Source organism: Venturia canescens, chromosome 10 (genome assembly GCF_019457755.1).
Source record: "Venturia canescens isolate UGA chromosome 10, ASM1945775v1, whole genome shotgun sequence".
NCBI lineage: Eukaryota > Metazoa > Arthropoda > Insecta > Hymenoptera > Ichneumonidae > Venturia > Venturia canescens.
In genome coordinates this window covers 15,310,898-15,337,214 of record NC_057430.1, presented here as the reverse complement: position 1 = coordinate 15,337,214, position 26,317 = coordinate 15,310,898, and the positions used below count along the sequence as shown (strand labels likewise).

General features: G+C 41.1%; 1 protein-coding gene and 1 long non-coding RNA gene across 2 annotated transcripts in view; one reads left to right on the top strand and one right to left on the bottom strand.

Annotated features, from left to right (window-relative positions):
* Positions 1-428: 428 nt before the first annotated feature.
* Positions 429-26,317, bottom strand: part of LOC122416797 (ABC transporter G family member 3-like) — a 35,843-nt gene continuing 9,954 nt past the window's right edge. The window contains exons 2-20 of the mRNA XM_043429841.1: positions 22,445-22,839; positions 16,987-17,104; positions 16,249-16,444; positions 15,814-15,961; positions 15,487-15,726; positions 15,231-15,347; positions 14,872-15,138; positions 14,515-14,771; positions 14,085-14,418; positions 9,444-9,644; positions 6,030-6,147; positions 4,919-5,102; positions 4,701-4,846; positions 4,354-4,592; positions 3,940-4,244; positions 3,641-3,809; positions 3,318-3,574; positions 3,086-3,240; positions 429-2,872 (exon numbers count right to left, since the gene is read on the bottom strand). Coding sequence (XP_043285776.1) covers positions 2,680-2,872; positions 3,086-3,240; positions 3,318-3,574; positions 3,641-3,809; positions 3,940-4,244; positions 4,354-4,592; positions 4,701-4,846; positions 4,919-5,102; positions 6,030-6,147; positions 9,444-9,644; positions 14,085-14,418; positions 14,515-14,771; positions 14,872-15,138; positions 15,231-15,347; positions 15,487-15,726; positions 15,814-15,961; positions 16,249-16,444; positions 16,987-17,104; positions 22,445-22,676 — 3,876 coding nt within the window. The 5' untranslated portion in view covers positions 22,677-22,839 and the 3' untranslated portion in view covers positions 429-2,679. The remainder of the gene's footprint in view (positions 2,873-3,085; positions 3,241-3,317; positions 3,575-3,640; positions 3,810-3,939; positions 4,245-4,353; positions 4,593-4,700; positions 4,847-4,918; positions 5,103-6,029; positions 6,148-9,443; positions 9,645-14,084; positions 14,419-14,514; positions 14,772-14,871; positions 15,139-15,230; positions 15,348-15,486; positions 15,727-15,813; positions 15,962-16,248; positions 16,445-16,986; positions 17,105-22,444; positions 22,840-26,317) is intronic.
* On the top strand, positions 10,124-12,608 carry LOC122416984 (uncharacterized). The gene is made up of 2 exons (XR_006262201.1): positions 10,124-11,930; positions 12,012-12,608. It is a non-coding gene; the product is annotated as an uncharacterized lncRNA (long non-coding RNA).

Here is a 26,317-nt window from a genome sequence, read left to right as displayed (position 1 = left end):
TCAACCTTCTTTATGCATTTTTGTCCATCTCTTTCCGCATCTAAAGCGCTGAAGTTGGTAAATTTTTTCAACGACGTTGAAAAAAATTGACAGTTTCTCGGAATCAAGGCTCATTAGACGAGTGGAAATTGACTGAGATTCACTTTTTTCGTTTTTGCTCTACATTTTTTTGATGCTCTCTCAAGTCTTTTTCCTATTTTCACTTCGCATGATTTCATATTCATGAAAAATGGTACTTCTTTGTTTTTTTCATAAAGTTTATCGTTTAAAAGGCTTAATTTTCGTATTTTTAATCCGGAATCTCGTCTCTTATTTATCGATAGGCAAATGAACTAGCAAATATATTTGACGTTGATTGAAGGTGGGAAAGGAGCAAGAAAAGTTTATTATTTCATGTGGGTTAAGAAATATCATTGACACGAGCCCAATATTTTTGTAACCGTTTATTGATACAATAAAAAATGAATTACGATAAAAATAATAATTTGTACTTTTTTTTTTATGCCGAGTCATCGCAGGTCGATCTTTCATTTCACGCACGTTAATAATTAGCGATTTATTGTTCGCTTACATGCAACAGTATATTCTACGGGAACAACAATGAGATTTCGAGCGAATTACCATATTCTCGGATGTTGACGAATATTTCGAAATTTGCATTTATTGCTCACGTCTGGCCGCTATTACGCAGTGAATATGACGTTTTTGTTTTTTTTTTCTCTCATTTTTCTTCATATTTCATTTTCAATTGATAAATTGGGATTTTCCGATCCAGTGAATCTCAATGAAGTAAGAAAACGAACCTTTTCTCAATGAAGGAAGAGAAAATGAAGAAAAAGAAAACCATGTCATTTTTCAGGTTAGCAAAAACCGGTTTTCTCCAAAGTGAGTTTTTCTTATTCTCCACCATCCTCTCGAGTTCTCGCATCCTGCTTGCGGGAGAATTCACGTCCTCCAGGGCACTCTTAATAAAAGTTTGAGCGAGCAGGACCGAGACTGATCGTGAACGAAATGAGAAGAAAGAATGACAAATTTTCTCAACAGTTTTGGCACCACTGTATTTCCCCATTTTGCTATTTATTCCTCCCATAAAAATCCGACGAATTGGACATCCTATGGGCTGCTTCAACGAAGCATCAAAATCTCAGTTATCGCCTCGAGTATAGAGGGAAAAATGAGCGAATGATTTTACTCGACTGTCGTTTCATGGCCATTAAAAATTTGTCCACGAAATTACTCTCCTCAGTAAATTTGTTTTTTTTTTCCCAGCAAAGAAATTTTTTTTCATCTTATCGCTATCGCAGTTCCGTAGATATTTTTAAATCACATTGTCTTCCCTTTTTTCTTATTCCATTGTTCGATGTACTATTTTTCTATAAAACTCTGAAGATACGCGTATCGATCACGTATGTACGTAATTGGATATAAAAAATATGAATTAATCGATATTCAATAATAATTAAGAATAATTGGCAGCTGAAGAAGATGTGCCACTGTGACGAGTCTAAAAAGTTCTACTTCTTTGCCTTTTGAGTTGGCATCTCATTTAAGGAGAAGGATGAAGCAGCGAAATATTCAACTGCGCCTTTCTCAAAACCACGGATCTCGACTTAGTCTTATTGTCAGCCACGCTCGGAGACCGATGAACTCATTCCAGTTTTTTTCTTTAATATCCGCTGTCAAGGTTGTACAAGATCGAGGTCTCGAACGTTTTTATTGGCACTAATTTTGCGAGGCGACTCAAACGGAAAGAGGGTCTGACCGAGAGGAAAAACTCGAGCTCTCACCATATCTCTGTATTTATACAGATTTCAATATTTTATAATTCTCGATTGTCAGCCAATGTGAACGAAATTTTTCACTACCGCGCAGAAGCTCCTGTCGTTGTGGTTTTTTCATATTTCACCATGAAAAATGGTGCTCGAATAGTAAAAAATTAACTAGGTAAGTATTTACAGCTCGCTGATAAAATATTAACAATTCGTTGATTGATCGTCGCAGTGGCGTTTCTTGTCGATAAAAGTATTTCTTTGACTTATCAACTAATTTATTGTCTTTTATATTTGATTGTTTATATTATGGCATTAATATCATGACTCCATTATCATTGTGGTTTGATTCAGAGTAAAAAATGCTGATTAGTTTTATTTAACGAACAATCACGTGTTTCCCTTCGTATTAAAGATGTAAAAAATTTTGCTGTGACTAGATTCCACCGTAAGATATGTTGATCGTTGATTACCGAGCTCGAAGATATATCGTGAATTCTGATTTATCGTTGTCGAAAGATTTTGAAAATTTTTCGAGCAATTAGTATGATCGAGTTGCTTCTAAAAGTCAATCGTCGTTTGGTCGTCCTTATAATCAATGGACTGAGAAAATAATTTGTTCGTTGAACTAAAACACCCTGATGGACCAAAGTTTCTTGGATCCAACAACTTTTAGGACCGATGGCTAATAATTAATTAATAATTTAATTATAATATTCTGACTGGACGAAATGGCCATTGCTTTCGATCAACAAAACGTTTTTTCTCAGTGCATAATGAAAATAAAGTCTTACGGGTCTCGCGGTCCATGAGAATGCCAGCCTTTCTTCGTCCCTGCGTTCTAATGTAATGTCAAATTGTGAATATTTTTGAAATAGATACAATTAAAATCAGCTCATTCGACTCGATACTACCGACGTATTATTTTGAGCTTGAGCCTGAGCGCCGCAAAAGCAACCAAATCGAGAAAAATGTATAGGCCTACTAGAATATAAATTGAGTACCAATAGTCGATGTTCTTCATGTCCAGTTCATTCATCAGTTTCTGGGGAGCAGCGAAATGGCAGTAGATTTCAGAACAAGCCAATTTTTTTCGGTTGAACCTGCCTCGCGCAAAGAAACAAAATATTTTGTTTAGTTACGTATCGCGAGATGAATGAAAACAAATTTATATCTTTGAGTTTATTTTGTGAATCGGTGTGACACAAAATTACAATTTGCCCACTTTCAACAGATTCGATCGCCAGATTGAAACGAAGACAAGTTTGAAGGTTCTTTGAATTAATTAAAATTCGTATCGCGAACGAAAGACTCACCCGTAAATAGTGGTCATGACACCCTCGAAGCCGTACTTTAAAAACGAGGTGTGAAAGAGCCACTGAAGGTAGGGAGGTGCGTCATTGAGGTGGACGAAAAAGCCACTGAAGAGCGTGAACGGTAAAATGACCAGGGGCCCGAATATCACGCCATTCTGAAGCGAATAAAAAGCATCGGAATGGAGCAAATCGTTGAAAAATGGACCCAACGAAATGGAGTTTCTCGGCTCACCTGAACCTTCATGGCGATGCCTAAAATGACGCCGAGCATTTGAGCTACGAGACTGATAAGTACGTAAATGAGAACGAAGAGGACGAGTCTTCGTTTCTCCGGAAGCTGGCCCGTCAAGTAGAAGACGATGAGCGTGTAAATCGACGCTGCAGCAACTTGCACCGGGAAATCAGCGATCTTGTTCGCCAGATAGAAAGATCGGAGCTTGTACCATCGGTTGAAATGCTCCCTCGACACGATCGGCAATTCGGATGGGACTAAAAACGACAAAGTGTTTAAAAGTGAACGCGAGGATCGAAAAAATCACTTTTCAAATCTCTTACACGTTATCAACGTTGCGCTGAAGGCACTGTACATGAGAAACATTATGTTGAAAAACAGAGCGTTGAAGTTGTCGAATACGTAAGATGCATCCTGGCCCACTTGGTAGTACAAAACCCCGACGAGGACTGCGACCAACAGATGCATTCCCAGTCGCATGAACGTGAGAACCTGCGAGTCAATGGAAAGCGTAAGAAAATATTGCTCGGTCGTTCGTACAATTATTTTCGTAAAACGATGACGAAATAAAGAAACGAGGAAAATGGAAGTTTCAGGGATCGCGTTTGCTCAGCAATCCGACCTTGTCTCTGGACAGTTTGATGACGTTTCTCTTGGACAGGACGTACAGCTGTTTCCAGAATCCTGTAGCGTAATAAGCGGGATCCTTTTCTTTATTTTGTCGTTCGCAGTAGAGAGGAGTGATCGGAGATTGCGGTGTTCTCGCTGGCAGATGCGAGTGCAAGCTCAAGCCGGATGCAATTATTTCCTCGATCGTGTTCCAATCGACCGACGAAGTGGAACGCCAATCGTTGCATTTCCCGTTCTCTATCGAGTTTACCAATTTGCCCACGTGGTCGCCGTAATCCCCGTTGCAGACCTCCAGCACTGAGGGGGAAAAAAAGGCAGCAAAGTTCCCAATGAGCTTCGATTCGAAAGAAAATGGTCCGCGAGTATTTCGCTTCGATATCGCCTTCCAACGGGAATCGGAACTCACGGAAATCCGCCGGATTGTAATAAGTTGGACAGTTGAGTCCATGCTTCCCCAAAAACGGCACCAGGGCTTTTGTCCCGCCGGTATAGACGCAGTTTCCTTCCGCTATCACGTGCAGGTGGTCAATCATGTTGAAGAGAGTCGCACTCGGCTGGTGAATCGACAGTATGATCGTCCGGCCTTCCCTCGCCAGAATATTCAGCAGGCTGAGACACTGCTTCGAGGAAACGCTGTCGAGCCCACTGGACCAAGAGGTTTTAAGGAATTAGCACCGCAACGACCGTCCTGCGCCTCGGTTTGACAAGAAATTTCATAAAATTCGATTCTTCACATTCTCAATCTTCAGTTACCTGGTTGGCTCGTCGAAAAACATGATTGGCGGGTTGTTCAGCAGCTCGAGAGCAATCGCAACTCTCTTTCTCTGGCCCCCGCTGAGGCTGCCGATCCGCGTGTCTCGATTCGGCGACAATCCCATGGCGACGAGTATTTCATCGATCTGAAAACCCCAAAAGTCTTATTTCCATTTGGCGGTAGGCTTTCTCGAGGATTTCTTCAACGTCGAATTTACCCTTTGCATTTTCTCGTTGTGGGTCGAACGCAGCTTGAGCTCGGCGGCTATTCTCATCGCCTCGTCGATCGTCAACAACGCTTGAAGGTCGTCCTCCTGCATTATGTACGCCGAGGATCTCCGGAACGCTGTGAGGTCACGATCGCGTCCGTTTATCGCGACTCTGCCCGTGATCGAGGTCGTTCTGAATCGCAGGGAACAAAAATGAGATAAATTTTCATTAGACTAAATTTGTAGACCGGAAATCGTCGACTTATTCGGTATTTTCAGTCTTTCCAATTCCCGTCAGTGAAAAATCGTATTTTTCGAATATTCCTTCAAGGATTTCGCTCCCTTTTCGTTCCTCGAACGACCGATTACCAGAAAATAAAAAAAATGCTCTCAAAACGAGTTCCGAAGTTTTATGCCCTCGGGCTAAAGCCCCGAGAGTTTTAAGCGCGCGGACGATGCGCCGAGTGCGTTCGTGCACTTTCCTTCCGAAAGTTTATTTGCACCGAGAATGCACCGGCGGGGCTCTCGAGTGTGTGTCGAAGGAAAAAATTCACGTCGCGAGAATCTCTTAAGGAGTTTCAGTACAGAAGTCAAAATATTAAGAAATTGATCAAATTTGGTGATAATGTTCTTCAACATCAAGTGCGAAAACTCAAATTTTTTCAAAATTTTCTTCTACCTAGTTATCGAGTAATTACGCATTAAAGCAGATTTCTCATGCCCGGAATGTATACCTATATATATGGAAACGCTATGCTTATACACGTAAACTTTAGTGATCAATTACTCGATAACTGTGTAGAAGAAAAATCTTAAAAAATCTGTGTCGTCAAATTTGGCACTAAAGAATATGTTCACCAAATTTTATAAAATTCTGAACTTTTTGAATTTTTTAATTTTTTTAACATGGATTAGCATGGCAACATTGTATCGCCTGTACCGAAACTCCTTAATATTTGCGCATCGTACATTTCGTTGCGCCGACCGCACTAAATGAGGCCCGAGTTATTCATTCGCTTCGCTTTCACTTGTCGGAATATTCGAAAAATTTTTTCAACGATGCGTCAAACGAAGCTGTCAAAAATTACGGAATTTTTATCTTCAGAATTTCATAGCTTACGTAAATCCCGCCAAAATGTCCATCAACGTCGATTTTCCAGCTCCCGACGGTCCCATTATCGCTGTGAGCTCGCCGGATCTGAAGTCCCCGCTGATGTCATTCAGCAACAGTCTCCTCCCTGGGGAGCAACGAAGAAAATGAAAAAGTTGCATAAAGTCGGCGTAAATAATGCTAAGGTCGTGGGGAATTTTCAGTTTAGAATTTCTCACAATGCCCTCGTTGAGTGGCTCGGCATTTTGGCTGGTTAAGGAGTTTCGGTACAGAAGTCTAAATATTAAAAAATTGATCAAATTTGGTGATAACGTTCTTCAACATCAAGTGCGAGAACACAATTTTTTTCAAAATTTTCTTCTACTTAGTTATCGAGTAATTACGCATTAAAGCAGATTTCTTATGCTCGGAATGTATGCCTATATATATGGAAACGCTATGCTTATACACGTGAACTTTAGTGATCAATTACTCGATAACTGTGTAGAAGAAAAATCTTAAAAAATTTGTGTTGTCAAATTTGGCACTAAAGAATATGTTCACCAAATTTAATAAAATTCTGAACTTTTTTAAATTTTTTATGTTTTTAGCGTGGTTTAGCACGGCAACATTGTATCGCCTGTACCGAAACTCCTTAAAGTGCCCGCGGTTAACCCTACACCTCATGTGCCTTTTTTCATACCCTCAACCTCATGACCGGGGTTTGAACACACCCCACTCTTTTTCTGCTTATAAATCCGGTCCTACGATGCTAAACTGACTTTATCCTACACCATTTTCTTCGTTTTTTTTACAACGAAAAGAATGATGCACGATAAAACTAATTTCAATTGAATTTATATATAAAAAAATCCGTCGATAATCAGTCGATAATGTCGCTTGTTAGGACGGGAGCATAGTTTGAAGTTCGAGTGGGGTGTGCCCACACCCCAGTCATGCGTTCTAGGGTTAATCACACGTGAAAATGTCGTGAGAAGAGTTCTCGTTCGAGTGGACATTGATTAAAAATATGTGCGGATCGTTACCTAATCGAATTGGTGAAAAATGGGCCATTTGGCTCACGTCGAATTTATCTTATCTGAAAAGGGAATCGTACTTGAAGGAATTTTCAAAGATAATATCGGAGAGGAGCTCGCGATCGTATTCGCACTGAGAAACAAATTTGTTCGTTGTGCTAAATTCACGATGGACGGAGATTTGTCGGGTGTAACAATTTGATGAATCGCGAATTTCCAAATTTCACGAAATTCTCACTTTGCCCGAGTGAGAAACGCTTCTGGTGGAGGGCTTTTCCATTTTATTTTTCTTTCGAGACAAAAATCGTTGGCGACGTCGAAAATGCCGGATGAAAAGGAAGCGAATAGTCCTGGAATTATTGCGAGAGTGGAAGAAGTATAAAAATCCGAATATCGTGCTAGTTCGAACTCGAAAAACACGTGGTTTCGAAAAAAATAATCATTTTTAGTCGCGCGCTTATCTGATTTATCTTCCCGCGCGAAGATCTCGCATCAGATAAAAAAAAAAAAAAATCTGCCAGATAAGCGATTAGAAGGCCTCGGATGTCGTATTTGTCATTGCATAAATCAGACGAAACGAGAATTCTCCGTTACGAATTCGATAGGTCAGAGTACAGTTCAGTGTTCGGTCACGTCATCCAATCTCGAGCAATAAAATGGGGCGACGAATTAGCGAAAATTATATTCGTATTAGTTCACGTTCCTTTCTTCAAAAAAGTCAGTTCCGAGGCTCCGATGAATAACACTTAAAAATCTGAATTGCACGGAAAAATAAACAAAACAGGGTCTTTTCGTCGAAACGCTGTTTGTAACGGGGATGGACATACGATTCCGAGAAAGCCTGGACGGTTTGTTTCCGAACGTGACCGGACGCGAGCGTTCGAAGGTCAATGGCGTTCGCACGTTTTTCAAATCGAACTTTGTTTTTCAACGGTTCCGTGAAAATAAAACTTAATTTTTTCCTATCTTCGAATTTCAATCCGTCAGAACTTCGCTAAAAAACCGATTTCCGTAATTGGTGATCGGCCACGGTTATTATTTGTCAAAAACTCGAATAACCTGTTTGATTTCTACATTTCAGATCGAACGTTCACGCTCATTTTTTTCCGGCGCCTGCCGGAAAAAAATTCCAACAACAGCCACGTTTTCATTGACATTCTACATTTTTTCGTGATTTCGCCAAGGTTCTCAATCGCTCCGCTTTCTTTAAAAAAAAAAAAGTCGGCAATCGGCCATTATTCGGGCTTTCAGATTGATTAAGGTTATGTGTGGAAAATAAAAAAAATCGTTGATCGAATGTAAAATTTAGTCTGATTGCGAGTGTCAGTGTTCATTAGCTCGGAATAAATCGACCGTTCCCTGCGATTGGTTTAATAATATTGAATACAATGATCGTTGATCTCTATTAAAAAATTGATACAACTCATATCTAAGCACTGATAAGAAAACAGTCGTGTACTATCGGCAGCAGAGAGGCGCATCGATACCGCGAAGAAAAAACGGAGATAAGGGGGAGAGATATCTGTCGACGTATGAACTTTGTATAAGACAATGAATTTGATGAATCTCAAAACTTGGATGTAAAGGTCGAAACTATGAATTTCGTACCATGGATGAATCCGTTGCCGTCGAGTTCGTCGAAACTAAATTTCGATGGTCAGAATTCACTGTGTAAAAATAGGTCGTATGAGTCAAGCATTGGGGAGATTGAAAAATCGATGGAATCCATCGTCGGTGTTAAACTTGTTCCCATTTTTTGCTGGGATTCAAAAAATTTTTGAAAATAAATTTCAACAGTTTGGCGTAGTTGAAGAAATTTTCGTAGTAAAATTATTGGTTAACTTTTGTCACGAAATTCCCGACTTCTATATCAACTTATTGATCGTTACATTTGAAGATTTTTTTTTATCGGTTTTAATTGATAATTTAAAGTTTCTCTCTTGTTTCATTATCTCGAGAAAATCAGCACCCGGTGATCTCTTTTGATCGGAGAAAAATATTACATTGTAATGTGATAGGTGTTTTTATCAATGTTGAATCTTCCTTGATTATGATGAATGAGATCAAGGATCGTTTTCTCGTAGCAACCGTCTCTGTGTCATTCCTCTCCCTTGCCCCTCCTAAATTCCACAGATCATTATTCTCGTTTGTATGTATTTTCGAAAAAAATCTTCGTCGAGATAGTGCTAACGTATCATGACATGTGTTGGTTGGACTTATCAGTCATTAAGGGGCGACTTCAGGACCGAGAGCGGAGGATTCCAGCAACGATTTGTGGCAAAATACTTGTCAGCAATGGATGATTTCGAGAACGACCATTAATTCGACTAAAAACACAAATCTGAACAAATCTGAACCTTCGCGGCAGGCTTTATTTGAAATGAAAAACAATGGAGCACATGTGCACCTTTCGATAGTAATCCGTTGCGAACAGAAAACGATAAGCCGTGAAATTCCAAATTCAAGGATTTGCCGGTGGTTCTCAACGACGTCGTAGCATCGCCAGCAGCATCCGGCTGGTCCATCCTAGCGATGTCAACGTCGAGTTTTAACGTACTCGGAGGAGCAGGTTTCACGTCCGGCAAAGTCGCTGACATTTTTCCTATTTCTTATTCACTGACCCTCGAAACTGGTATTACACACTTGCCACGTGTCAAAAAAATACTCATGAAACACATTTAAAAATATTCCCGAAACACGTGTTTACTCAAAACAAGAAAACGGCATCACATTTCATCATTTTCTCACAATTTATTATCCTCCTTTCGTGTAAAAAAATATCGACGATGAAAACGCAAATAAACGTGAGAACAGGACAACAATTGCATTCCTAGTTTTCATTCAACTTTAATTCCTTTTTCTATAAAAAAAAAAATCCTCTTTCTCTGTGCAAAATTCGTTGTGCAATGTCGACGAACGTTTAAGCTAATTATAATCGCTCGCAGAGGTGCGCGTTAAACGAACAACTGAGCTCAAATGCACGACAGTGACACAAAGAAGACTTCCCACTTGTCCGTTCCGTTGCGAGCTCGTGGAATACAAATTTCTTCACGAATACACTCACGTATAATGGCATAAAATATATGTATTTATTTACGCATATATAAACCGGCTACCATGTCTATATTTGTACGTAACTATGCCCGTAGAAAAATTATATAGATATATATTTGTGATTGTCCGACACCATTGGCTCGCGGCCTGGCTGTTCACTCCCTAGCGGGTTTAACAGCGTACTGTCTACTGTCCCGTATGCCTCGTGCCCCAACGAGGCTCTTTCGAGTTTTCTAATCACTCTGTTACCCGAGAATACGGTTAAAGCGACATTCACAACGGACATATTTACATAAGTGCTCGAGCAGCCCGCCACATGTTTTTACACTCGCGGAGATCACGCAGATGTATCAGAGTACACTCACAGCATTGCTCCGTCATTTCAGTGCGTCCTTTTTTTTTGTTTAACGTATAAAATGACGCTCATGTGAACATGAAAGAAAAAAAGGGATTTTTTTCAATCGAACAACTTTCATTTGTGTTGCTGTGTTAGTTAATCTTTGTTTACATTGGTTTTCTGGAAAAATAATGATAAAAATGATCGCACTGCTTGTTTTTCTTTATTTATTAGGCGATATTTGACTGCGTTTCACTCATTTGAATTTGTGTTTTACTCTCGCGCAATTGGTGCTCTGTTTATCAGCCAGCATAAGAGCGAGAAACCGGAAAAATAACAAAGTTTTGTGAAATTTGTTTTCCTCGAGATTCAGACGATTTATTTTGCCTTCAAATTTTTCAAAACATTACGTTTACGCACGAGGGGGGGTGGAAGAAAAAAGTTTGCTTGCGTACGACAGAGAGCGAGACGAAGAGTGTTTGGTTTCAGTGCGATAAATGACGCGGCGCAACAAAATCCTTTTTTCAATTCGAGCTTAAGCGTTTCAATATGATTTATGAAAAACTAGATTAGGGCAAATCACACCAAATCTTTTACTCACCAATTAATCAAATGCAACAAAAGACTTCGCTGTGTGACGTCATCATCTTCATGGCGGAAGTCCAAGAGTACAAAGACTTCTTTGTGTGTGTGTGTGTGTCGTGTGTGAAGTTCACGCTTCTCACATTTCATATCTTGCATGGAAAACATTTGGCTACGATTATTCCGGGATTGAGGATTTTAATAATACGGAAATCTTAATGAAAAATCGCATTAAGCTGTTCTACGAAATATTCTATGAAAACAACTTTTGGATAATTCGATTCAGACATTGCTCGCATTCGTTATTTCGAATATGTGGATTATTTGAGCTCGTTAACTGCGTCGTCTCAGATGTGATGCCAGAAAAAAAGGTCTGTAAATGGCAAACTGTGAGTATCATTATCGGGAATTTTTATCAGTGAACTTCAGAGCAAGCGTTGAGAAACAAAAAGATATCCGTTGCTCGTCAACGCATATAAACTTTGTCAAAGAACTGCACGAGTGTCGACCTCTCGAAATGCTGACAGACGACTCTCGTGTGATACAATAATCAATAATAATTGCTCTTGTTCGATATGCTTGAAAAAGCGAGCTCTGTAAATAAATAAAAAATTCATTAAAATGAAGTTTCGAAAGTGATTAATTAAAAATACGTTAAGATACCACGGAAGTGTTGTCAATAAACTCAAATCTTCGTAATTCAATGTCCGCCACGTTGGCCTGCTGCCTGTGACGAAATTGGCTACATTTTTTTCTACACAATCTTGCCGGTCAAATTCATAATTCACGATTTTGAGGTTAAAAATGATAAAAGTGAAGTGCAAAATAAGTTGTACAACAAAGCATAAATATTTTGAGAAGATAAAATTGTTATTTTCAAAGTGCACACGCGTGTTTGCGAAGCCAAACAAAAGATTCATGGTAAATGTACCAAAGGGTCGATAGCATGAGTCATACGAATGAGAATGAGAGTCCAGTTTCGTTTACAGTCTTATCGTGCAGCCTAGCTCGAGTCCTTGAGGTTCATTGGGCCTTGATGGGCGCTCGGGCCAAAGAGCGGAGATTTGTCTGGACGCTCCGGACGTAAAGAATGCTCTCCTGTAGCCGAGCGCAAGAGTGACGAGGCCCGGACGGTGGTGGGGGCGATAAAGAAAAGAAAAAGGAGGGGGGAGCGGAAACGATCGAGAGAGGTGACTCACCTCTGGATCAGCTGTTCCACTTCTTTACGAGGACGGCGAGACTCGTGAGGAAGGGCCTTCGAGAAGAAAAGAGAAATAAAATACAAGTATCCGCACAAGGGCAAGCAAAAAGTTTCCCGTTTCGTCATAAATGCACACTTTCAATGCTTCACACGTCAACAAAAGCGTCGTAAGGGAAATAAAAAAAAGCAAGCTTTTTCGAATGTCTGCCCAAGTTTCGAATTTTTTTTATCACTGTTTCAACCATTTTCTCCTTGAAGCTTGCGAAATCAGACAAATATTTTCAGTCTATTCGATATTCGAACGACAATTCCAACGTTATTTTGAGTGAAATTTTATTTGACGAATCGCGTCATCAGACATTCTTTTGAAAACGAATCTACGAAATGACGAGTTTCTGGAAAAAAAAAAAAAAAAAAAAAAACAGAAATACAAGTTTGTTTTGCGTTTTTTATTCATACATTTTTTTTCTTTCAGCACCAAGAAAAAATCTTTCTGTACACATCATGCCAACATTATAGTAGTACTCGACGTTTTTATAAATACAGATTATACAAATCTAACCTCACTTTTCGACAACTAAGCACCGAAAGCTGGTCTCATCCGATGATGACCATAAAGTAAGAGTCAGGATGATTCACAACGAAAAAATATTTCACGGAGAGAGCACGTTTCCCTAAAACCATCGATATTTATCCTCGTGCGTTTGTTTCATTATAATTTATCGTTGTTTCATGATAACAGATGAGCCGATAAGAATTTTTCGCACTTCGTAACTAATTCATTGCGATTTGATAAAGCTTCTATTCCGATTTCTCTATCATTCCATTCATTAATCCAAATCCCATTTTTTCTATAAAAGAATAATAAATTTAGTAACGAAATTGATAACTTGTTTCTAGTCCATGCATCGGTAACAAATTGATTGAAAAATGTAAAATTTGCCCTCTGCAGTCTCGAGCTAACAAGATTTTCTCACATAATGCATTATAAAAATAAGAGCTAACGGTTAATTCGATCACCGTATTTTCATGGTTATCACACGCTTTCACCTTTTTTAAAATAATAAAAATAGGTTTTCTATGTACAAAAATCTTACTTCGTATCTTTCGATTTTTCTTTCCTTCAGGATGCGCCGGAAACTTCTTACTCCGAGAGGTTTCGCGATATATTCGCACGAAAGCTTACATTAATTGCTGTGACTGATGTACGCTGAATAAAAATTAAATACCTCGGCGATTTCGAATGGTACAAAGTGAATCAAACTTTGGAATAACTGTACAACCAAATTGTTCGGTTTTTTTCCGAAATTCGGAATGATTGCACAATTAAATTGTTTCGTTTTACACCGAGTTCATTAACTACAATCTAATCGGAATGAAATTTAAATAATTAAGTAACCTGCACGTCCGATGTGCTGATCAATATTAGGAATAATTCTCGACTAGTTCCTTGGATTAATTCGACCGCGATCTGCCCTGTTTATCGTTTCCAAAACTCCCTCGTTTTGCACGATTTGCAGATCTGTGTTAATTTCTGATGTTTTCAGCAGCGGGGGGCCACGTCGTTGGATTTCAATGATTTTGGAAAAATAGTGAAAAACCGTGGAAAATCTCTTCGAGTATAAATAAAACTGAGCTATTCGCTCATAAATTAATGAATTCTTACGATATAAACACCCTGGTTGGGGGGGCTGACAAAAATTGGATTTTGTTGAAAATAAATTTTGAATGGGAGAACGGAGAATCGCTGTGAAAGACGTGACGATTGAGTAACGACGCAGTTTCAACCGTAACCGCGTCCATTCGAAATACTGAATGAATGCCCGACGTGTGTTAGTACGTAAATTTATGTCTGTTTATTCGAAGATTTTATCTTCGATTAAGTTTGCACCAGAGGGCGCTCGCGGTGAGAAGATGAAGGAGAACGCCGATGCCGACGATGAGAACTAGATTATTGACGACGCTCGTGTCGTTGATTTCCATTTCTTTGAGAAACTGCGCTGGCTTTTTATAGTGACAGTAAAAATCATCGCATTTGAGGTCTTTGCGTCCAGAGCCGTAAACCGTGTACAGGAGACTGTGAAAGCCAGCACGGAAATACGAAACGTGAAACATCCAACGAAATGCTGCCGGCGTGTCCATGTAGCGTATGCAAAAACCGAATACTGAGAACAGCACGGCGATTATCGGCCCAGCAAAAACAGCGATCTGGAAACAAAACATTGGAAATTTCAATTCTCGTGAGTGAAATTTGAAATATTTCATCTCAAAGTTTCCTACGATTGAGTTAACATTCAGCCAAACCTTTATAGGCGTCGTTGCACCAATGAAAAATCCCCATGCCTGTGCAGTCAAGCTTGCAGCGATACTGACGATCATGAAGGGAAGAATACGATCAGTTTCTACAGGTTGACCTGTCAACCAATAGCTGACCCCGAGATAAGTCGCGGCACAGGCCGCTTGGAAGGGTATCTCGACGAGCAACATACTGATGTAATACGGTGCGAGACGATACCATCGATTGAAATGTTCCCTCTTCAGAATTTGCATTTCCAGAGGGACTGTTGAGATAAGAATCAAAGAATGAGGCATTAATACCAAAAGCAAAACGCAGATTCCCTGAACGCTCAGGATTGGAGTGAAAATCCTCTTCTAACTTACAGGCAAGAGTAACGGCCATTTTTCCAGTGTAGACGATGAGCAAAAGAGATCCATAAACGTATGCGTAATTGGCAAGTACACCGTTCGCTCGATAACCGCTTCCCATGTAAAGATAACCAAAGATAACCCCGATCAACAGATGGCAAAGTAAACGAACGACCATGAGAGTGTGGTCTCTCTTCAGACACATCAATTGTCTTTTATAGAGGAGATAACACTGCGCGAGAAATCCCGCGGGCGGTGGTGGCTCCTTCCCCGATTGAGAGACTGTGGAAACAAAAGAAAAATGGTCAATGAAGTTGACGGTTGAAAGCAGTCCAAGGAAGAGAAATTCTTTAACAATCGAGTCAAATTTTTACTTTGAACTCGCGGTTTCGAGACTGGTTCCAGCGGTTTCGTAGTTTCCCAAACTTGCTCGGCTGCGATCGCCAACTTTTCGACAGTCACGCCGTACTCGCCGATCGCTACCTCGATCACTGAAATAAGTAAATCCAGTGTCATTGCATTTTTAATACGTAAATAAAGATTTTTATTAAAAAGTGAGTTTACCGAGTGTCGGTAAGCCAGGGATTCGGAATAGCGAATAGCGTGTTTTGGTGTCTCGAAAGTACTCACAAAAATCGGCAGGATTGTGGTAAGGCGGACAACTGACTCCGACCGACGATAAGTGAGGCAGCACCCCGTGAATCGGTCCTCGATAAATGCAGTGACCCCCTGCAACCGCGTACAGGGAATCGAACATTTCGAAAAGCAGAGCGCTCGGTTGATGAATCGTGCAAACTATCGTGCGCCTCTCCACTCGAGCCAGTCGCTGCAACAATGCTATACATTGACTGCAAGACGCCGAGTCCAAGCCTGCAATCATTCCCGATAGCAAAATATTTTAACCGCTGTAACTCCACCCGAGAAATATGGGACGAACGGTTGAATCATCGTAATTACCAGTCGTTGGCTCGTCGAGAAATAATACTGAAGGATTACTCAGGAGCTCGAGAGCAACGTCGAGTCTTTTCTTCTGCCCTCCGGATAGTCGACTGCACAAAGTATCGTAACAGCGACTCAGTCCAAGCATTTCTAAGAGCTCGAGAACCTGAGGACACAATTAATTAACGATGTTTTTATACACTTTTCAATATTTCGTTACAAGCTCAAAGTTTACCGTGGTAATTCATTTTGAGAAACTTTTTCACACAAATTGTTCGAAATTTACTGTTGCGCGAAAATTCTTATTTTTTTCTTCAAAATACGCTCTCAATAAGAGAACTCATTTATTTGCAGATTTTTTTAAAAAACTTGCAGGCCAAGCATTCATAAGAATATTCAATTTTTTAGTGAATTCAGTCGTCAGTACGAAATGATCGAGTCGTTTTTTCGAACCTGCGTATGTTTGTAAGCAGCGCTTATGGTGTAGCCGAGTTTAAGATGAGCAGCGAGGGACATGACTTCTCCAACGGTCAGCTGTGGTCTCGACAATGAATCTTGCTGTATGTAGGACGACGTTCTCTTCCATCGCTCGCTGTACGGACTGCGCAACTTTCCGTTGACCATAATTTCACCGCTGGCTCCTTGAACACTTGGCAAAAGAAAGGAAAAAAGTTGAAATCACTGTCGAGACGTTTCTCAATGTGTTTTGGCGAGTTTCAAAGAAAATATGAGAGCTCAATGAATAGCTGAGAATCTTCGTTCGGGTTTCTGGCAAAAAGAGTCGCTCACAACCGATTGATGATCGGTTTGAACAATTTTTCTCGTCCGTAGCTCCGCGCAGAGTAATTTGTCATTTTTTGCTTTGACAGAGAAAAATAAGTGCGAATATTCGAGATGGACTTTTATTGCTAATAACTTTGGAGTAGTCTCTTGTTTTCCACATGGAGGCGATCAATAGTGACGTTGAAAAATGGTCAGTACGGGCTTGGGTCACGACGATCGTGGTCGGGAGTCATTAAAAAATTGCGAAATTCCGATTTGAGAGAAAAATATGTTTTTCAATCATCATAAGCGTCGAACAAAAAGAAAAATCCGAATAAAAAGTACCTCGTGGCGCTCGGCCAAGCGAGGGTTCGCCTCCCTCCTCGTCGAAATTCTTTTTTCAATGTTACAAAACGAAGATTTGCTTACGTGAGGCCAGCCATGACATTGAGAAGCGTCGATTTTCCGGCTCCAGACGGTCCCATTATCGCCGTCAATTCTCCAGCTCGGAACTCACCGCTCACTCCGTGAAGAATTTCTTTGGTTTCTGCGACAAAAAAAAGAAAAGTCAGTTAATCGTTTTCTCGTTCAAAAATCCAGCGAATCGAGTCAGAAACCGGGATTAATTGAGAAGATAAATGCTGCTCGAATGCAGTCAGTTTTCTCCTCAAAAGCCACGAGACTTCCAACGCCCCTGGGACTAATGACCTTCTCCGATCCTCGTTCCCGTATAAATATACGATTAAGTTGCATTAGAACGAGAAAAGCAAATATAAATGTATTATATAACTGACAAGTTAGTCAAGGTGTATCGACCTGAGAATCATGACTGTGATATTAAGCAGTATTTCTAACATTCTAGTCATCCGTCAGTAGCCACGACCTTGCGCAGGCGAAGCTCGAACCTCAACACTCTTCGATGTGATCCAACGACATACAACTTTTTATGATGAATTCTTGGAGATTTACGACGCTGATTGATGATCATTAAATGACGGTTTGACGAAAAAAAAATGATTGAATGAATTACCACGCTGTGAAGTGCTAATCGCTTGTATTTCGAACGATCCCTTACGAGTTTTGCGATACGATGAAATAAAAATGCAAACAATTGTCAAGAATATCGAATATTTCTCGGCTATCGAAAGATCTTCGATCGTTTTTTTTTCTATGATTGCAAATCAATTGAGCCGTGAAGAGATCGTCCGACGTTTTTAAGTATCCTCGAATCTTTTTCGATTAACGATCTTCCTGATAAAATTTCCGGCAGCGATAACGTTTTCATTTCAAAGCAAAGCCCACGAATCGCTCTCACGGTCCTCTGATCTCGTCAAGGTTCCACTAAATTTAGAAATAATGTTTTTTCGTTCTCAAGGTCACCGAACGTGACCTAGGCCTACGAGGAACGTTAATATTGCCGATTTCACGTTTTAAGGAGTTTCGGTACAGAAGTCTAAATATTAAGAAATTGATTAAATTTGGTGATAATGTTCTTCAACATCAAGTGCGAAAACTCAAATTTTTTCAAAATTTTCTTCTACTTAGTTATCGAGTAATTACGCATTAAAGCAGATTTCTCATGCCCGGAATGTATACCTATATATATGGAAACGCTATGCTTATACACGTAAACTTTAGTGATCAATTACTCAATAACTGTGTAGAAGAAAAATCTTAAAAAATTTGTGTCGTTAAATTTGGCACTAAAGAATATGTTCACCAAATTTTATAAAATTCTGAACTTTTTGAATTTAAAAATTTTTTTAGCATGGATTAGCATGGCAACATTGTATCGCCTGTACCGAAACTCCTTAAGCCTTCGCAAAAAGGCTTTATTAGAGATTTAAACTCCGAGAGCGCGTTCACGCTACGAAAAGCACATATCGACGACTCAAATACTCTTCCATCAAAGGCCCCTTCGTTCCTGAACGTTAACTGCAGTGCTCCAATATCATTCGAACATCCTTTTAATCGACGCTTCTTCGAAGTTATCGAATTCAGACGCTTGAATCGCTCCACAAAAATCGAGACACGATTTTCGGTGTTTTTCAATCAAATTTCCAGCCAACGATTCCAAAATTTCAGGTTTTCGATCACTCCCCGAAGCGACTTTGAAAAAAATTGTTTTTTCTCCCACATCGACGTCGATCCGACGATGCTCATCGATGTTTTACTCGACACGAAAAAAATCCCTAAAACCAGGTTTTCGATGTTTTTAAATGGAATTTCGGAGCCGAAAATACACAAACTGTAGGCCAGCGAAACTTCCCTGACACTTGGCATGACTCACGAGTCACTCATGACGAGTTAATAATTCAACAATAAAACAAACCAGCAACAACGAATCGTCGCTGTGAAAATGTTGAGGATTTTTTCATTGCGAGCGATATCGCGAATGAGTTTGAAATAATGATGTACGTACGAAACTGATAAAACACATGGCGAATGTGTAAAGAGAATGACAGAGTTGGGAGTTCAAGGTCTCCGAGTTGACTCGCCGTCTGAAGATGCAATTGCACTCGCCATTCGCATGTTGATTTTTTTTCCAGAGCCACCATTCTCCGAACACGACTGACGAAGTAGAACAAGCAATTGTGACAAATGTCTACAATATTTTGGCACCTCGCGGTCTCGTCTATTTTGATGATTCGCCATATTTTCATTCGAGATCAAATTTATGAGAAAGTGCCACAAAAGTTCGTGAGTTCGGAGGAAATAAAAATTGGCAATATGAAAATTTGGAAAGGAATATTAGAATATAAAAATTCATATTTTCGGACTGTCAATTTTCATTATTTATAAAATCACGATATTTTATGGTGCTTTCTGATGAATTTTGGGGCAAGCGACAATATCGATCGCGGTCAAAAGACTTGGAACTGCGAGGAACCTTTATTATTTCTTTCGATTCGTGAAATTTCATATTTTACCTCCAAAATAATCGGAATTTACTGTCACTTTCATTCTCCATAAAAAAATATTGAATTTTTCCACTCTCATCGGCAGGTTCCCAAAAACATGAATTTTTGGAAGCCTCTAAATAAAATGAGAACCCGAATAAAAATTTTGTCCCCCAATTGGGTTCGATAATTCCTAAAGTGAAGCGTGAAATTTCATAGAAATTTTTGCTCCATTTTTCCTGAACAGAATAATTTCGAGGGACCAGTCGCCATCCATCATTCGTAGGGTAACAAGTTTGCTCCGACTTTTCGAGTCGGTTATTAACGATCGAGTTGCGACAACAAGAGTGTAGAGTAAAATTGAAATGATTATGAAGCAGTTGGTTCAGTGAAAATTACACGTTATCGAGGAGTGCGAGGAAAGCATGATTATTCATGAGCAGCTAATACATCGTGTCGTCACGTTGTGTTTTTTAAAAATTTTTTCTTTTTTCGTCCCACAGAGAAAAGTCGAGGCGAGCGGTAAGGATAGCAAAAACGACATTTCGTGCTCTCACCTCACGTGAGATACGTAAAAAAGCGCACGTGACGAGAAATGGCGATTGAGCGAATGATTGCTCGCTCGTAAAACGAGTAGCTTCGAGAAGAAGATTATGATCGCAATGCTCAGTGCGTTCGGCTGCGTCATTGTACTTGGATAATTAATTGGAAGGTCGAATAAACAATTAAATCGGAAGCGTCATGCGCGCCGGTGAGTTTACGAAGACATGAAAATTGCTCACTTTTACGAGGCTCATTCTACGACAGCGATGAAAATGATCTAAATTTCAACGTTCTATCCAAGGTCGCGAGGTTTTTCTGAGTGTAAAGTTTTTCGTCGCGCGGAACACTCAGCTGTGTTTTGTAATTCCAGGCGCGATATTTCCTCACAATATTGCTCACGCATTGCTCTTATCTCTCGTTGTTCTCGATTTTGAATTCTAACGTTTTCTATATCAATGGGAGCATGACCCAGTTAGGAGAATTGAAATCGGACACTGCTGTTCCGACGTATTTTCAAACGTACATTCGCCTCGGGCTCTTGCTGGTACCGAGGAGAAAAATGTAAGTGAAGAAAAAAACTGGAATCGTCGACGAGTCATTGATGCTTCGATCGATCGATTAATTATTGTAATTAATTCATTAGTCGATCACGAAAATGCTCTTTTTGGCTACTCGATCGTTAATTGATTTCCTATCGAGATTAACCGATTGAGGAAAGATTTTTTTTTAGTTTTTTTTTTCATCCTTGATTGATTCTCCATCGAAATGAAATGACTCTTAGCAAAAATAGTGATTTTAATGTGCCGCGATAATGATTGAGGGATTTAATTGCACGATCGATGACTCTCCGAATGGTCGACGAAAGAGCAGCGACTCGACATCATCGTTGCTTCAATGAATACGTCAGAATGAATAAAAATCCGATTTTATTTTCGCGCTGACGAGCGCGCGCGCGCGCGCGACGTTGAAAATGAGCGAGACAAAAAAGGCGCTCGTTACGAGACCTTTGTCGTGACGTGTTGTTCCAACGCGCGCGCTTCCTTTGTCGAGCATGAATAATGTAAAATTTATTGTCGTTTATCGAACGGATGTATAAAACGCTCGTTCACTCGACCCAAAGAATCGGCACTCGAGTCGCGACTTGGAACGAACGACGAAAACGTCGAATCGTATTTTCAATGGAAAATAAGCGAGCAGCGAAACGTGCGAAAATGAATAATCGTTTACCGCGAAAATGTGGCAAACGCTCGTGAAAAAAATCATCTGGAGAAATCTGGAGATGAAAAGTGAATGGATTTAATGAGCACTTGCTAGCGCGACCAAGGCTGCAGCTCTGTTTAATAATCAGGCGAATTCAAATATCCCGGTGATCGGGAATATTGTAATTGTTTGAGTGCATTATCGTGTACGCGATTGCATATGTTTAGCCGCAGCACAATAATCACGAGGGAATGAGACGCGTTCGCTCGTTTTTCTTTTATTCCACACGAGCGCGTTCGACGTCTCATTTTGACCGGACTTTTTCCATTCCGAATTGCCTCGAAATCCTGAGCGAATGTCAAACTGTTTGGAGCTCGGGCTCGCAACGAAAACGAAGGCTCTTTTCGCTCCTCGTGCTTCGACCCGGTGTTGTAGAAAAGTTTCTGCACTCGTGCACGTGAACCATTAAAGTTGGTTACACAACGCCAATAATTCATCGTAATGCGTGTTATAAAACGTCCATCGCAATTCAACGACGAATAATCGTTCACCGTTCTTGACCAATAAACACGAGCCTTTCGTTCGCGATCCGGAAATAAAAATGAAAATAACGCTGGCGATGGAGGATCCTTTCGAAACTGGCCAATCGTGGAATGGAATTTCTCTCGCTTCTCTTTTGCCTTGGCGCCCCAAAAAACGGCTCGACTCCAAACTCTCGACGACGATACCGCTGCCGAGAAAAACGGATGTTTTCCACGCAAAGCGCACGGACCCGGAGCCTCGAAAAACAACAAAAAAACACATGAAAACAGTACGAAATGCTTTTGACAAAGGTTCGAAGATCGTTGACCGTCTGACTTTTTAAAAATTCTATTTCTGAATATTAACGTTACATTTTTAACGGCAATATTGAGAAATAAAATTTGATGACCTCGGTCGCGCGTCTCGGATCTCCGAGCTTCGATCCACCGACACTCCATAAAAAAGTAGAATCTTTCGATCGATGATCGTCGACGTCTCGAGCTGGAGAGTGCGTGCACCGCCGCGAAGGGCGTGAAAAAAAGTTTCGTTAGTCAACGACCACGTTTTTGTCGAATCGCGGTCCCCATTCGCGATTTTCGGTCTCTCGATTCGCGTGACTTTCTGCCTGTTCAAAACACCTTTGCGCAATGAAAATTCGGAATTATGTCGACTTGGGATGAACGGTGCTCGATGAATTTAGCGAAAAAGAAATGCGTTTGAACCTGGTACAAGTTTGCGGAAATTCCAGAGCTTGACGTTGTATCGAATATTGCGAAAGGTCAAATCGACTTCGGGCCTCTTAGGAAACATGTGCTTTTCCTTCATGAGATAATTGTTATTTCCAGATGGCACGAGGTCATTGACCCCGTTGTTGCTTCCATCCTGCTCGCCCTGGCAGCAGCTCAGGGAAGTGCGCGACGGTGAAAAGTGGTTCGGCGATGTTCCAGTCGTCATTTTCCGGCTCTCCGAAGAATTTCGTTGCGACAAACCGACGAAACGATCAGCGAATAAGGGCGTTGCGGCTGGCCAGTTGCTCGATTACTTGGTGAGACGCATGACTGCAATTATTCCTGGTTTCTTCAGCAGCTTCTCGCTCCTCTTCGCTCCCAGTTTATTCCTGCAATAAAACAAAAGCAATTAGTGAAATTCCACTGAAGAATAAAACCATTTTTATTACATTTTGGGCGCAACGGGGGCGGTGAGTAATGGAAAAAAACGCGAGCGATCTCGTGCATCATCGGGACTCGATGAGCACCCACGCTTTCAGTGATTCACGACAATTAAACGAGCGATTTCCGAGCGTCCGAGTTCCGCGCAGTCGCGGCTCCGCCCGAAAAATCCCTGCATTTTCACGCGCCCCAAATCCCCTGACTTTTCGACGGCGAATTTACCGCGTTTCACAAACGAGACTTCGGAACGAAGCGTCGCGATCGAGTCCGCGTCTATCAGCGTCTGGTTTTTTGCTCCTTCAGCCTGCTCAATAATGTCATAGAATTTTCTCAACATTCACGTGTCTCGTTTACGACTTTTTTATTCGTCGTTAGATTGACTAACGATTCCACGTGCATGGGCGTTCCCCGCGCAATTATGGAGGCTCGAATAGCGCACTCGCTGGCTCGTTTATGCATCGGGCGCAGCGACGCACAACTTTTGGCGCGTTCGTGTCAGCCAGTGATTTTTGACGGGGCGCTACTATTTTCAATATGATTCGTGACTAAGAATCGTTTCTCCTCCGTCTCGTAACCAACTTTCTCCACCGTTTTAACGGCTCCGAGCATCCTTTCGATCTTTGCTCCTCTCATTTCCTGTCGCGGAGTCAAAGGAATGGGTCGAGCGAGTTTGGGGCCCGAGACATGGACGAAAGTCGACGGCGCCGGATTTCGCGAGCCCCATCGCTTGACAAAACACCCGTCGAGGATAACTGTTCTCGAGGATCCTTTCGCACTTTACGACGCTGAAGTTTGCAACGTTGGAGTCCAACGAAATGAAGGAAAAAAAACATTTGTAATTCACCAATTTGTTTATTTCACGAAGTATCGGTGCAGGTTGAAAAAATACAAATTGCAAATTCGACAGGGAATGAAATTGAAGAATTACTAGAATTATTGGAGAGTTTTTTTTATCATTTCGTTGGACTCCAACGTTGCAAACTTCAGCGTCATCGCACTTTCAATATTCCCGAGAACACCTCCGACGCCGGAAAGCTCGTCGGTGCGCGACGATCCTTCGAAGCAGCTTCTGAAATTCGAGGTCCGAGAAAACCCGAGGACCGAATCAGCGTTCAGCTTGCTCGGGTCGCTCCGCTCGTCCGGAACGTACCGCGCGTTCGCCTCGCGACTTTCTCTTCTTCACGATTTTCCATCCTCTCAAATATCCTCCAAAATTGGGCGTCCGTTCGACGGAGATCGATCGAGAACGAGAGCAAGTTTAAAACTGGCCGGGGCCGGTCATTCGTTGGGATTTGATGGAGAATAAATTGGATGTTCTCTCTCGATCTCGCCGGCTTCGAGAAAAATAATGACGCGAAGGTCACGGCGATGCGGCGAGTGCGAAACGCACTCGAGATAGAAGAAAAAAATCGAGTGTCTCGCTGCGCCGATAAGTTTTCATAACGATGTTTAAAGTCCAAGTTCGCATTATTCCAATTATCTTTCCCTTTCCCAGTGAATCATTGCCGTTGAGCTTATAAAATGCGAATTCACAGATTAGTACGGGGACGGTAAACTGGCGGGTCAATAAGTTGATCTTATTTGTAAGAATTGGCAAACTTTTTTCCTCGCTTTTTTCAACGGTTAAGCAACACGAGGCCGGACGGCGGTAATCTTTTTTCTCGAGGTGATTCCAGCAAAGAGCCTCGACTTGGGTGCACTTTGAGAGTTTTATTTTAGCGGAAAAAACGACTAAGAATCATGGGATTCAGGATTTTCAATGACTCGCGAAATAGTGAGATATTTATGCTTCAATGGTCGTCGATGGAGTCGATTTCCATTGGAAGTGGCGATGAATTTTCATTGTCAATTCAACTATTAACGGCGAATAAAAACCATTTTTCATTGGCTATTGAGTTAATGAGAGAAAAACCGTGTTTTTAACGATCCAAAAATCGTTATTTCAACACGACCAAAGTATCGAATTCCCGGAATAATTCGCGGTGCCGATCCGATCTAAATTGTCGAGACAAGCCGACGCGTCGACTGCGAGCACCGAAGATCGATGGAAATGAATTTCATTGGAAGCTCAATTTGAATGCCCGATGAAAATCATTTACATTTTCAATGGAAACCACCGCGCGCATTAACGATGATTAATGCATCGCTTTTTTTATCGCGCCTCGCGAGCGGCTGCTCTAAAAATAATAATGAATCTCGCGCGATCTTCGTTAACCGCGACGATTCTGGAGCGTGTTTTTCATGAGTTTCGAACGATCAGTTCCGACGCAAGAAGCCCGAAAGCTTAATCGAGGCAAACTCGCGGAATTTCGGTGTCGAAAGAAACGGTCACGAAGAAGAATTTGATAGGAAAAGAAAAATCGACGAAACTGAATCGTTTCACGTGTGAAGTGCAAACTGGATTCGTCAGACTTCACATTCGCGTTTGCTCAATCGAAAAAGAAGTCGATAAATCATTTCGCCACGATATCGATAGTGGGGGAAGATTGAATGGAACGAATTAGCAGCCGCCCAGTCGCGAGTCGCTGCAAAAGCGTTCTCTCGCCGGTTCAGTCGATCATCGATCGAGGAAACGATCCTCCGACAATCAAGACGAGCGCAATTATGCGAGCCGAGATTTTTCCTCCCGTTTTTTTCGCTCCCTCGCCTCCCCTCGTACTTTGTCAATCGAACGTTCGATGAGCCTCGAGATCGCTCGCTCAACGCGGCAATTAGGATATTTATCAAACATCGCGATGCTTTTTTCTCATCTGCATCACGCACTGCGCACGCGATAACGCATTAATCACGCATCCCGCGAGGCAGCGCGACAAAAACGTACGATGAAAGTATCGTTTGCGCATTATTGTTTACGTACGAAAAGAGCGCAGCACATAAAAAGCGATTTTTCGTTACCGATCAAGCACGCACGCACTGACGAATCCCCATTTTGTTGATCCAAAAAATCTCGCTTTTCGATCAAAATATTTCATTTCGTAAGGACAACAAAATATTTACGACCCGATATAAGCAAAATGGTGTTTGAATTCTCGTAAATTATTGCTTGAGACTTTGGTGCAGTCGAACGATGTCAAATTCTGGCGACGATTAAACTAGTTCGATTTATCAATTCGGACGATCACGATTTCGTAAAGTTGATCGTACAGTTGAGATTCGATTTTATCGAAGCTGCTTTCAAGTATTCGGTCGATCAAAATCGCTCGAGTTCGGAGATTAGGTCGATTCGTCGATAAGAAATTTTCGGTTCTTCAATCGATGAGTCCTGGGATTAAAGAATTGTTGCACTTGCGGAGGGTGCAAAATTTTTTTCCGCTTCCTGGGAAAATCCGTTATCTCCGAAGTTAATTTTCGCAATTTTTCTATTGTGTCGTTCTAAAGTGCCTGCGCGACGAAGTGGAAGGGAAGCGCGCGCGCGGGTTCGGAGCA